At 41.6% G+C, this 14,697-nt stretch overlaps 1 protein-coding gene across 1 annotated transcript; it reads left to right on the forward strand.

The window, feature by feature from the left end:
- Positions 1-854: 854 nt before the first annotated feature.
- On the forward strand, positions 855-13,711 carry LOC134818686 (basement membrane-specific heparan sulfate proteoglycan core protein-like). Its single transcript, XM_063828325.1, has 23 exons — positions 855-922; positions 1,441-1,677; positions 1,845-2,023; positions 2,280-2,484; positions 2,700-2,803; positions 2,970-3,121; positions 3,298-3,445; positions 3,665-3,842; positions 7,161-7,282; positions 7,975-8,137; positions 8,269-8,770; positions 9,131-9,365; positions 9,508-9,813; positions 10,127-10,366; positions 10,615-10,941; positions 11,082-11,408; positions 11,569-11,694; positions 11,843-11,893; positions 12,033-12,193; positions 12,520-12,587; positions 12,718-12,845; positions 12,986-13,312; positions 13,473-13,711. Exons 1-23 carry the CDS (start codon positions 855-857, stop codon positions 13,709-13,711), a joined length of 4,593 nt encoding a protein of 1,530 aa, XP_063684395.1.
- Positions 13,712-14,697: the final 986 nt, after the last annotated feature.

The following is a 14,697-nucleotide window of genomic DNA, read 5'->3' on the forward strand; positions in this document are numbered from 1 at the left end:
AGACATTTTACGGTTCAACTTATATCACGATTTTCCATTACCTGGGGACCTCAGGCTATCATGTTCACAATCTTATAGCATGAGATTCGGCGGAATGACAGGCTGAGCGCGGCCCAGTAAGATTTTCCAGAGCTTCAGTCACATTAGCAAATATTTTCTTATCGTTAAAACGTGACATCATGATTACTACCTGCCGGCTAGAACACTTACCAAACGTAAACAACAAATCGGTCATCTTGCCTTTAATTGATCTGTTCGCGGAATTCAAGAATTTCCGGAACTTTAGCAACCTAAAACTAAGCAGTTTTGGCTCCGAATCTGCTCGGTAACCAGAGATCTGTGAATCTCAGTCATAATGTCATAATGTGAGGTACGGGAAATAAAATACTTTAAAGCTGACTTAAGAAACCAGGAAATTAATTTTACTTTCCTAAAATTAAATCGTTGATTTTATTTCAATATCACTTTTTTTTTCAAACATTAATCCAATACATGTGCAGAAAGTTGGAGATTTAAATTTTGGAAGCATGTAGGGATCGAGATATGATATTGATCGTAAATACAAAAAATACTCTAGCACAATTGTAACTGCAGTTTTACAGAACTCTAAATGCTTAATGAACACACTTGCAGGTACTTCTCGTATTCACACTCAGAATTGAGTTTAGTTATTTTCCAATACGAGATTGGGGACGGGTTCTATAAACAAACATACAAAGTCACAAATTTAAAACATGTTTTTCTCCACGTTTCATACTACCCTGTTCATTATTAGCCGAAAATATTTTTTGGTTTTCCGAACACCTGCCCCTTGATACACAATTTTGGACTCGAGGCCTCCTCCTTTACTTGCAATGCGATCTCGGAAGGCAGGCATCCCTTTTCCAAAACGAGCTCGGAAGTGGGAGCTTTGCCCTCAGAGGTACGTATGTTATAATTTTTTAAGGATTCGAGTCAAAATTTGACGAAAACTATGCATTTCAAGATTTTAGAAATATATTTTTTTGAAGAAATATCCGGCAAAATTTTCGGAAACCGGACCGGAACCGGAACCGGATATTGAAGCCGGATTCAGCCGAATATCCGGTCGGTTCCTAGTGAGTATAATGTACAATTATCCGTGGTTACCGTAACTCGTTAAAGTGTAAAAACTAGGTTTATAGCCTCCAGTATGTTATTCATAACAATTATCCTGCACTAGGTTAACTCTGGTATCAGCACCTCTACCTCCAGCACATTCTACACTAACATAACATTTATCCTGCACTAGGTTAACTCTGGTATCAGCACCTCTACCTCCAGCACATTCTACACTAGCATAACATTTATCCTGCACTAGGTTAACTCTGGTATCAGCACCTCTACCTCCAGCACATTCTACACTAGCATAACATTTATCCTGCACTAGGTTAACTCTGGTATCAGCACCTCTACCTCCAGCACATTCTACACTAGCACCCTCTCCATCTCAACTGTAACTCTGTCTGATATTGGAACTTACAGCTGCATCGCCACATACACACACAGTGATGGATCCAACCCTGTTGTTTTGAGTGGAACTGTTGTGGTGACTGTGAGAGGATTTGAGACCCATCCTGCTGATCAGACAGCAGATCAAGGGTCGGATGTGGTGATGAGTTGTGTGGTTGTCGGGGATCAGAGGGCCAGCATCTCTTGGTGAGTACATCACGACACTTCCATGCGTGTTTCTCATTATCACACCGGCTAGTTTACCCAGGAAACTAACTTAACCTCTACTCATGACACATGTTTACCCAGGAAACTAACTTTACCTCTACACAGGACACATGATTACCCACGAAACTAACTTTACCTCTACTCAGGACACAAGATTCGGAGGACTTATCAGGTGACGAGGATGTATACGATGAGCCCAACAAGAAGACCACAAGCACACTGACTATCAGATCAGCAGTAGCAGATAATACGGGGGTGTATAAGTGTAGGGCTGACTTTGGGGGGACTGTTGTTGAGAGCGACACTGCTACTCTCACTGTCATTGGTAAGGACGCAGTTGAGAAACAATAATATGTTCTACGATAGTAACTCGCAGTTGAAATAGCTAAAGTATCTTCTTTTATTTTGTGGTCACCGGTTTCTTATGCCAGGTTGGCCCCCTTAGAGGAACTATTAAATATTTAACCCCATTAGCTTCCCTTAAAGGGCTACCACATATTCTCCTTATTTCTTCTTTTCATTCTCTTTTCTTACCCATCAAAATCTTTAACCTTTTCCACATAATAATAAATACCTTTCAGATATTGGCATTATTGGAGACCCCACCAACGCAGCGTACCTAGTAGGAGAGGATGCTGTTCTATCCTGTACAATAAGGAACCCAGCCAGCTCCACCCTTACAGTTACCTGGTACAGGGCTGTTGGTCAGACTGACACTCCCCTGGATCTGACCCTCTTCAACTTTGATTATTCTAACCCTGCAACTTCAACCCTCACGTTTTCTTCGTGAGTTTTATAATTCTTTTTTTCCCCGTAAGTTTAATGATAAATGACATGATGGTTGATTTCATATCGATTTGATTGATTTCATATCGATTTCATTCAAATTGCTCCGGAATTTATTTTTCCTCGAGAAAGTACATTCGTTTAGCCATTAAACCACTGTATTTTCTTAACTGATCGGATAGAGACTAAATTTGAACACTCCTTGTACTCAACAGAGCGACAATGGATAAATCAGGTGTTTACAAATGTGAGGCTGATTATGTGATTAGTGGTCAGACTTTCACCAAAACAAGTGGAACTGCTAATCTATATATCAGAGGTTCGTTTAGGGTGCCAGTAGGTTATGAGCTTTGATACTCCGTCAAAAGATGTTACAAAATTGCATATCATTATCCACCATTTTTATTTGGATATACACATAAATTATACATTATTATCATACACATGAGATCAGCTCCACAATCATACCATATTATACTTTACAGAGCTGTCGAAAACACTAAACGAGTACACGGCTGCTAATTCCTTGGGTGGATCACAAAGATTTACTTGTGAGTATCATGGAGACGATAATGTGGAGGGCGTCACGTGGGTTTACAATGAGGGAGCTCTGCCGGCTGGTTACTCTGTTACTCAGGTAGAGTTATGGTTGTTATCTTCAGAATCTGAAGTAGTCGTTTTCATAAGATCTGACAATTTGTATGAATATTTGTTATCTTCATGGCCCACTTCTTGATCAAATACGAAACCTCTGAATTAAATTTATTTGTGTAATAAAAAGAGTACATTTTTAGTTCAATTTCAATGTCTTAGGGCAGTTACGGAGGAAATACGGAGAAATGGGAAACAGTTTTAACAGTAGACCCGATTTTAAAGTCCAGTGGGGGAGCGATTAAATGTGCTTTCTCATTCTCCGGAACCGGCCAGGACATAACATCAACCACAACCTTTAGGGTTCGATGTGAGTTAAATTAATGATTAGTTGTAATTTAGTTTTAACAAATTGATTGACCATGTCAATCCCTCACACATTAACGTCAACTCATCTTAAGAAGGCTTGACAGCTCCGGAGGGGCTTTTGAACAGTAAAATTAGTGTTAGTTTGTAAGGAACAATAACAGTAGCTTTTAAAACAACACGTGTTATCCGTCTTCAGCTTAGAAGCTCCTTATTATTTCAGCTGTGGATCCTCTGGACGCGGAGGTTTTATCTAGTTTAGAATCGTACACTGTTACCTGTACCTACAAGGGAAATGATGAGCCCTCTGTGTTGTGGGTGGTAGCTGGGTCAATCGTATCTGAATCTGATGAGGGAATATCTATAAATACCGGATCTGTGAACCACGACACGAATGAAAGGTATGATTTTCAATTGAACGTGATTCGTGAGTCACTTACTTTGTTACTTTGTAGGGTTTCATAGAATCCTCTATCGGGCCATCGAAAAAGTCGACCCCCCGGACAGTGTAGAAACTGTTTTATCACCACTCCAATCAAGCAAGGAGTTTCCATTCCGACGGCTGTATCCTGGAGCTGGAGGCTCGTCCGGAAATGACTTCACAAAGTTCGTTAAAGCTGCTTTGAATTGCATAGGATCCTCGATGGTGTGCATATGTGTTGAGATTACATTCCATAATCGAGGTCCAGTGACTGCAAATGAGTTGTCATGTAGTGCTTGATTACGTTGACTGCTGGACTTAGCTATACTGGGCACAACTGCTTTTTGTCCATGTCTGAGAGTCACCGAGAACTGGATACCAATATCATTAGGGCACTTGCAATGCAGAACTTTCCACATGTTGATGATTAAATACCGTTCTCTTCTTCTTTGCAATGACATCAGATCTAGGGCCTTTAATCTCTGCCAGTAGTTGAGGTGCTGGGTGCCATCTATTTTCGATGTAAACGTACGCTGAATCCCTTCTAGCTGTTGGATGTCCTTGTTCTTAGAGCAATTCCACAGAGGACAGCAATACTCCAGATGGCTTCTAACGAGAAACTTGTACAGAGTCATCATGGTGGCTTTGACTCTCGTTTTGAACGCACTTAGCACCCAAGAAGCAACTTTTCCTGCGCGTTCAGCTATCCTGTTGACGTGTGGGGTCCAGGACAAATCAGCGGAAACTGTCACTCCTAGATCTTTCACCGTTTGAGTGGGGTACAGCATGTTTCCGTTAGACACTTCATATGTTTGAGCTTGGATGGCGAATGGATGATCAAACAAGGAATTCTTGGACAATGCTTGTGAACAAGAAGCTCGAACTTATCCTCATGAAGGGCCATGTTGTTGCACTTAGCTCAATTAACAACAGAGTTGAGATCATCCTGCAGGACATCTTTGTCGGCCAAAATGTAGATATGCTTAAGAATCCTAGTGTCATCAGCAAAGAATCTGATGACAGACCCTTTAACACATAGCTTTATATCATTTATGAACAGAATGAATAACAGTGGCCCAAGAACGGTGCCTTGTGGAACTCCACTGAGGATTGCGGCAGCAAACGATGATACACCATCTAACACAACACATTGCTTCCTTTCAGTCAGGAAGGATCGGATCCAGTTTACCACCTTCTCATGAAACCCCAATCTCTTCATTTTCAGAAGCAGTAACCGATGATCGACCTTATCAAAGGCTTTGGCAAAATCCTGATATATAGCGTCAGTGTCTGCATTTCTAGTAAGACCTTGAACTATATCGTCTACGTGACTTAACAGCTGGGTAAGGCAGCTTCTTCCTGAGCGGAACCCGTGCTGGTTGTTGCAGAGTAACTGATTTTTCTCAATAAAGTCAACCATAACACCGTCACCACGGAGGATACGTTCGTACACTTTGATGATGTGCGAAGTGAGAGCAACTGGTCTGTAGTTGACTGCCTTGGCCCTGTCACCCTTTTTAAATAGTGGTGTAATGTAGGTGTCTTTGTAGAACGATGGCACTGTACCGTTTTCAAATGATTCCTCCCAAATAATTCGTATAGGAGAACACAACTCCTTAGCACAGTTTTTCAAGAGAGTTGTAGGTATTCCGTCTGGTCCACAAGCAGAATCTGTAGAGATACTTTTTATAGCTGAAATGATATCTTCGTCACTAATTCTAAAGTCCTCTAGTTCTTGTGGGTGCTGGATAGAGGGAGGGGAGAAAACCGGATCCTTAACATCAGGAGAGGTCGGATCGCTAAACACAGAGCTGAACTGTTCCTGCAGCAGATCGGCCATTTTCTTGGGGTCTGTGGTTATCTCCTGGTTGCTATCAAAGAGCATGTTAATACTGGATTTGATCTTCGACAGAGACTCAGCATAACTGAACAAGAACTTGGGATTTGTTTTGATCTTTTCTACTGCCCTGGATTCCTTTTCATCAAGTCTCTTGGTATGGGCACATCGAATATCATACTGTAGGAGTGCAACCTTGTTCCTAACATTTCTGATGTGATCGTCAGGTGCACCATTGTTGACTAAGGCATTCATCCTTGCCTTGAGTCGGTTCCTTTTACGCCGCAAAGCATTGGTATGTTTTGGGCGCCCAGAAGGTTTAACCTTTCGGGGAACATGAGACGAAAATATCTGAAAGAGGGTCTCAGTAAACAAGGCTGGGAAGTCTTCAAAAGAGCATGAAGAACGAAGTTGAGACCAGTTAGTGTCTTCTATCTCGTCTCTGAGCGAGCTGAAGTCTGCTTGGAGAAAATCAAGGCATCTGTACGAGTTTTCATCAAACTTCGGCACTGCTGATTTCTCCTGTTCAAGTGGATTATATGCTAGCATAACATCTACCACGTGATGGTCTGACATTGTTGTGGTTTTGCAGTCAACATTTCTAACAACCCGGTTGTTGTTAGTAATAAACAGGTCCAAAACATTGTTTCCTCTCGTTGGACACATTACGTACTGACTCAGCAGATGATCAGACATGAAAGTTAAAAAATGCTGTGCTGACTGCTGAATTTCTTGCGTGCCTCCAGATTGAACACAATTTGTCTGCCAGTCAATTGAGGGTAAGTTAAAGTCTCCAGTCATCATGATATCGTAGCTGTCGTCATTAATACTACTGATACACACGGAGAAAAAACTGAGGAGTGCTTTAAAGCTTGACAAGGATGCATTAGGCGGACGATAAGCCACAGCAACACATGTCTTTATAGTGCTGAAACTACAGAAAAGTCCCTCACACGTGCCGTCATCAAACGTGTTACACTCACTGACCGGTAAGTTGACATGAGAGTAGAGTAGAACACCCCCTCCCACTCTTGCATCAAGGTCGCTGCGAGATACCGTTGTGCGTCTGACATATAGGACTTGAGCCACGTTTCCGTAAGTGCTATGAACGGTAACGAGTGGTTTCTGGATTTCTTATCCTGAATAAGAGCTGAGATTTCTGGCACTTTCCATCTACTCGTACTTGATGCACTAGGATTCATGGACTGGACATTTAAGACGAGGCATGAGGAATAAGGGGCACGTGTGTCCTCTGAGGCGGTAGGAACTGCGGGTACTGGTAGTGCTATAGTGGGAGCGCTGTTCCTGGCTGAAGAGGTGGAGGTGGTCTGGGGTAGTGGTAGGGCATTTGAGTTTGAGAGAGTCACACAATATTTTAATTATCCAGCTGTTATTTGTCGAGTGAGAACTTGATACTGTTGACAAATATTTCTTTTAAAATGTATCAAACATAATATCCAGGAACGATCAGCTGATTGTCTCGGGACGAATTTATTCAGATGCCAGCAAACCAATCACCTGCAAATACATGTTCACGGACCCCGCGGCAGAACTAACAGCTTACACTGTGTTGAAGTTCAGAGGTTTGTTCGAAATGTTGGATGTAAATTCGTCCAGACAAATAATCAACAATTTTTGAAATAGTCACTGATACAATTTTAATATCAAATGGTTGTCGGCCGCTTAAAAAAGCAGAGTTGTTTACAATTGAAATAACAGACAAAAATACAGAACTAAAATGTACCTCATCATGTGACACTGCAGTCTCAATAGACACCTCCATAACATCTACAAATCGAACACTAGTGTGTACTGCATGTCCTATATGCGGCGGCGAAGAGGAGGCTGTCCCTAGTAACTTCGTCGGACAGTGTCCAGCTGTAGCACAGCTGAGGGGGCAGCACTTTCAGGACTACAACCTCTCCGTCAACGACATATTCGACAACCAACACATTACCACTATTGTAAATTTCGCTAACCACACCAGACGCTTATTAGTGCCAGAGGAACAAGATCAAACAGGAGTGACTTAAAGCTATCACAAACGCGGTCCAAGTCACCCTCTCTGGTCATCACATTAATAAACACTAATACATCTTCACACCATCACCACCTTAACACATCCACCCATTTTACCCCGGTAATCGGTATCCATCAGGGATACTACACCCAGACGCAGACAAAGCATCTTTATGTTATCCTCTCGTCGGCCAAGAGGTCCAGCCTCTCTTTAAAAAAATTGAAATGCAGGTGATTTTAAGATAGTTATTTTCAGGTTTGACGAGCGGATTGAACTCAAAATACTACTCGAGTGGAGCAGCCGTCATAATGCAGTGTGGACTTGGAGTTGGTTCAGAAGGTGCAGATCTAGGTGAAGATCTACCTGCAGGTGCAGATCTACCTTCTTCAGAAGGTGCTGCACCTAGATCTACCTTCTGGTACGTACAAAGTTGTTATTGAAAAATGGTTCATCATGAAGGTGAATCATAAATAAAAACTATCGGGAAAATTATGAGTAACAATATAATCCATATCATTTATCATCAATCCATAATTCCTTCTACCTCAGGTACAATATCGACGTAGATGCCAATGACCCCCTAGTTACGGGCTCTACTTACAAGGTAACAACAGATACCGAGGTAAACAACGGACTCTTCAAGACCACACTGACCATCAAAGAAGAGGGAATCACCACAACAAATGCTGGGGTCTACATGTGTATGTTCTCTGTATCTGATAGTGAGAGTTATGCATCTAAAGGCAGACTTATAGTGGGGCTTGTTCGCACACTTCCTTCCGAAGACAGGGTATATAGTTACGCTAATGCAGGGTTGCAGCTCAGTTGTATTCTTGATGCGAGTGATGAGGTGTCTGCTATTACATGGTCAGGTCCCGATGGGAAGATAGACCCTTCGCAGTATAGTAGTGACCAGGACGACCCCAACACTCACATTCTGACCCTAACAAGCCGAGCTTCCAGTGGTGAATACAGGTGCTCGTTTGTTTTATCTGAGGGAAATGTACCTGAGGGTATTTTCCCTGATGTGAACTTGAACCTGGTAGAGATGGTAAGCTCAGCTGCTATTTACAGCACCTACGGAGCTGGAATTTCTGTCACACTCACCTGCCAAGTTACCTCTCCCAGAGAAGTTGATCTCTACTTCCACGATGGTTCCCAAGACATTAGTTCAACAAATTCATACTATAGTGGTCCAACAAATTCATATTATGAAGATGGTAGGACAGTCGCAGAGTATGTCATCACAATTGACTCCTCAAACAAAGAAGGTATTTTTCAGTGCAATAAAAGCGCAACAGAGTTCAGTCCGACCTCAAGTACCCTTACAGTGTTCTCGATAACAGAGCCACTGACTTCACCAACTCGGGGTAACATTGGAACAACTGTAACCTTTACTTGTACCGCTCAGTTCCATGCAGATCTGACTGTTCCTGAAGTATCATGGCTGAATGGAGACATTGCAACTCAAGAGACACCTGAGGCTTTGGTGGTAGCAGAAGATAGCTCTACCATTCAGAGCAAATTGCCCATTACCATATCCCTGGAAAACGACAACAGTGTTTACAAATGTGTCATTACTTACAGCGGGCTTGCTACTCATGCTGGGAACTCCCTGGAAAATTCAACAACCGTCATAATGAACAGTAGGTTAATTACAGCTTTATAGACAGAGCATATTTCCTCAAAAACTTCAGTTTTATAAAGCCAGTTTAATTGTAAACATTCTTTTAAACAGAAACTTGTATCGTTCATTACTGTGATGTTACCAGCACCACATTTCCCTAGAGATTGTAACCAGCTCCCTCGACGCCCCTGTCCAAGTGTTCGCCGGAGACTCAACCACACTCTTCTGTCTTGCCACGGCAGCACCAGGTGTAGATATTAAGTGGAGGAAGAAAGCGGCAGATTACACCGGACAAAACCAGAACTACATCACTCTGATAGCTGAGCAAGAAGATTATGACATCCAGACTGGCACTAGGAAAAGTATTTTGACTCTGTCTTCGCTGATGGGAACTGATGCTAGTGACTCTATTGAGTGTTATGATGATACTGTTGGGATTTCTGAAGTAATCACTTTAGAAGTTATCGGTGGGTAAAATCTTTGTAATTATTTACATAATTTACATAATATTATATTTTAATTAAAAAAACATTTACTTAATACAGTTTTTTTATAAACGTAACATTATAGTCCTCACAATACGCAGACTCCGAGCAGTCTTATTAACCCAAAGATCTCACTGTCACTTTATTTACTTAAGGTTTGTTCTTTAGATCGGTATGTATGGAAATTGAAAAGAAACCTTGATAAACAGTGCATAACGTTTAAAATTTAAAATCTTTATTTTCATGGCTACAGGTTATTTTGAAATCATATTGATAGGAAAATTCGTAACTTCAGAGGTAGTCGCAAAAGATAGCGAAGTTCTCAAGGACACAGCGGCAACAATATCTTGTGTAGTGAACGGCCTGACAAAGCAATTGGACGCAGTAACATGGGAGAAACCTAGTTCGGGTGGTGTTATAACTCACGGTACTGCTGCTGAGGACTATCAGATTGCCGTTGGAACTTACGATTCTGGTTCAAACAGTCAAACTACAGTTCTGACAATTCCTGCCTCTGCAAACGGGGCTGATGCTGGTTACACATGTGTCATTCAATGTGACGAGCATGGAAAAGACATCAGGGGGGTCTGAAGAGAAAACTAATGTTAACTCGAACGTGTTCAGTGAGTATCTTACTAATATTAACTTTATACGGATGTTCAGAAGTTTAATTTTGTTGATTGTGAAGGCACTAACCATACTACACCAATGCAGTTTGTCTAACAGCCGGTTTAGCTAATGATATTAAATGATCTTGAAACCATTTATCTCATATTATTTCAGCTATCACTCCTGTTGACATGTCAGCAACCACCGCTGTGGATCAGACATTGGTCTGCAATATCGGAGACGTAACTACAGCTGTTACTGTATCATGGACGAGTGGAGATAACACCCAAATAACAGACGGTCAGGGAGGATACACTATCACGCAAGGGACAGTTAGCAGCAATATCCAGGAATCTAGTCTGACCATCACAGCTGCTACGCTACAAGCACAGGACTACAAGTTCAGCTCCGTGATATGGAAGTGTGCAGCTAAGTCCTCACAATACGCAGACTCAGAGCAGTCTGAATACCAAGATCTCACTGTCACTTTCCTTACTTTAGGTTTGTTCTTTAGATCGGTTTGTATGGAAATTGAAAAGAAACCTAGATAAACAGTGCATAACGTTTAAAATTTAAAATCTTTATTTTTATGGCTACAGGTTATTTTGAAATCATATTGGTAAGAAAATTCGTAACTTCAGAGGTAGTCGCAAAAGACAGCGAAGTTCTCAAGGACACAGCGGCAACAATATCTTGTGTAGTGAACGGCCTGACAAAGCAATTGGACGCGGTAACATGGGAGAAACCTAGTTCGGGTGGTGTTATAACTCACGGTACTGCTGCTGAGGACTATCAGATTGCCGTTGGAACTTACGATTCTGGTTCAAACAGTCAAACTACAGTTCTGACAATTCCTGCCTCTGCAAACGGGGCTGATGCTGGTTACACATGTGTCATTCAATGTGACGAGCATGGAAAGACATCAGGGGGGTCTGAAGAGAAAACTAATGTTAACTCGAACGTGTTCAGTGAGTATCTTACTAATATTAACTTTATACGGATGTTCAGAAGTTTAATTTTGTTGATTGTGAAGGCACTAACCATACTACACCAATGCAGTTTGTCTAACAGCCGGTTTAGCTAATGATATTAAATGATCTTGAAACCATTTATCTCATATTATTTCAGCTATCACTCCTGTTGACATGTCAGCAACCACCGCTGTGGATCAGACATTGGTCTGCAATATCGGAGACGTAACTACAGCTGTTACTGTATCATGGACGAGTGGAGATAACACCCAAATAACAGACGGTCAGGGAGGATACACTATCACGCAAGGGACAGTTAGCAGCAATATCCAGGAATCTAGTCTGACCATCACAGCTGCTACGCTACAAGGATTGACTACAACTTCAGCCCGTGATATGGAAGTGTGCAGCTAAGTCCTCACAATACCCAGACTCAGAGAAGTCTGAATACCAAGATCTCACTGTCACTTTCCTTACTTTAGGTTTGTTCTTTAGATCGGTTTGTATGGAAATTGAAAAGAAACCTAGATAAACAGTGCATAACGTTTAAAATTTAAAATCTTTATTTTATGGCTACAGGTTATTTTGAAATCATATTGGTAAGAAAATTCGTAACTTCAGAGGTAGTCGCAAAAGACAGCGAAGTTCTCAAGGACACAGCGGCAACAATATCTTGTGTAGTGAACGGCCTGACAAAGCAATTGGACGCGGTAACATGGGAGAAACCTAGTTCGGGTGGTGTTATAACTCACGGTACTGCTGCTGAGGACTATCAGATTGCCGTTGGAACTTACGATTCTGGTTCAAAGAGTCAAACTACAGTTCTGACAATTCCTGCCTCTGCAAACGGGGCTGATGCTGGTTACACATGTGTCATTCAATGTGACGAGCATGGAAAGACATCAGGGGGGTCTGAAGAGAAAACTAATGTTAACTCGAACGTGTTCAGTGAGTATCTTACTAATATTAACTTTATACGGATGTTCAGAAGTTTAATTTTGTTGATTGTGAAGGCACTAACCATACTACACCAATGCAGTTTGTCTAACAGCCGGTTTAGCTAATGATATTAAATGATCTTGAAACCATTTATCTCATATTATTTCAGCTATCACTCCTGTTGACATGTCAGCAACCACCGCTGTGGATCAGACATTGGTCTGCAATATCGGAGACGTAACTACAGCTGTTACTGTATCATGGACGAGTGGAGATAACACCCAAATAACAGACAGTCAGGGAGGATACACTATCACGCAAGGGACAGTTAGCAGCAATATCCAGGAATCTAGTCTGACCATCACAGCTGCTACGCTACAAGGATTGACTACAACTTCAGCTCCGTGATATGGAAGTGTGCAGCTAAGTCCTCACAATACCCAGACTCAGAGAAGTCTGAATACCAAGATCTCACTGTCACTTTCCTTACTTTAGGTTTGTTCTTTAGATCGGTTTGTATGGAAATTGAAAAGAAACCTAGATAAACAGTGCATAACGTTTAAAATTTAAAATCTTTATTTTTATGGCTACAGGTTATTTTGAAATCATATTGGTAAGAAAATTCGTAACTTCAGAGGTAGTCGCAAAAGACAGCGAAGTTCTCAAGGACACAGCGGCAACAATATCTTGTGTAGTGAACGGCCTGACAAAGCAATTGGACGCGGTAACATGGGAGAAACCTAGTTCGGGTGGTGTTATAACTCACGGTACTGCTGCTGAGGACTATCAGATTGCCGTTGGAACTTACGATTCTGGTTCAAAGAGTCAAACTACAGTTCTGACAATTCCTGCCTCTGCAAACGGGGCTGATGCTGGTTACACATGTGTCATTCAATGTGACGAGCATGGAAAGACATCAGGGGGGTCTGAAGAGAAAACTAATGTTAACTCGAACGTGTTCAGTGAGTATCTTACTAATATTAACTTTATACGGATGTTCAGAAGTTTAATTTTGTTGATTGTGAAGGCACTAACCATACTACACCAATGCAGTTTGTCTAACAGCCGGTTTAGCTAATGATATTAAATGATCTTGAAACCATTTATCTCATATTATTTCAGCTATCACTCCTGTTGACATGTCAGCAACCACCGCTGTGGATCAGACATTGGTCTGCAATATCGGAGACGTAACTACAGCTGTTACTGTATCATGGACGAGTGGAGATAACACCCAAATAACAGACGGTCAGGGAGGATACACTATCACGCAAGGGACAGTTAGCAGCAATATCCAGGAATCTAGTCTGACCATCACAGCTGCTACGCTACAAGCACAGGAAACAAGTTCAGCTCCGTGATATGGAAGTGTGCAGCTAAGTCCTCACAATACGCAGACTCCGAGCAGTCTGAATACCAAGATCTCACTGTCACTTTCCTCACTTTAGGTTTGTTCTTTAGATCGGTTTGTATGGAAATTGAAAAGAAACCTAGATAAACAGTGCATAACGTTTAAAATTTAAAATCTTTATTTTCATGGCTACAGGTTATTTTGAAATCATATTGGTAAGAAAATTCGTAACTTCAGAGGTAGTCGCAAAAGACAGCGAAGTTCTCAAGGACACAGCGGCAACAATATCTTGTGTAGTGAACGGCCTGACAAAGCAATTGGACGCGGTAACATGGGAGAAACCTAGTTCGGGTGGTGTTATAACTCACGGTACTGCTGCTGAGGACTATCAGATTGCCGTTGGAACTTACGATTCTGGTTCAAAGAGTCAAACTACAGTTCTGACAATTCCTGCCTCTGCAAACGGGGCTGATGCTGGTTACACATGTGTCATTCAATGTGACGAGCATGGAAAGACATCAGGGGGGTCTGAAGAGAAAACTAATGTTAACTCGAACGTGTTCAGTGAGTATCTTACTAATATTAACTTTATACGGATGTTCAGAAGTTTAATTTTGTTGATTGTGAAGGCACTAACCATACTACACCAATGCAGTTTGTCTAACAGCCGGTTTAGCTAATGATATTAAATGATCTTGAAACCATTTATCTCATATTATTTCAGCTATCACTCCTGTTGACATGTCAGCAACCACCGCTGTGGATCAGACATTGGTCTGCAATATCGGAGACGTAACTACAGCTGTTACTGTATCATGGACGAGTGGAGATAACACCCAAATAACAGACAGTCAGGGAGGATACACTATCACGCAAGGGACAGTTAGCAGCAATATCCAGGAATCTAGTCTGACCATCACAGCTGCTACGCTACAAGCACTGGACTACAACTTCAGCTCCGTGATATGGAAGTGTGCAGCTAAGTCCTCACAATAC

Source organism: Bolinopsis microptera, chromosome 7 (assembly GCF_026151205.1).
Source record: "Bolinopsis microptera isolate Bmic1 chromosome 7, MBARI_Bmic_1.0, whole genome shotgun sequence".
NCBI classification, from domain to species: domain Eukaryota; kingdom Metazoa; phylum Ctenophora; class Tentaculata; order Lobata; family Bolinopsidae; genus Bolinopsis; species Bolinopsis microptera.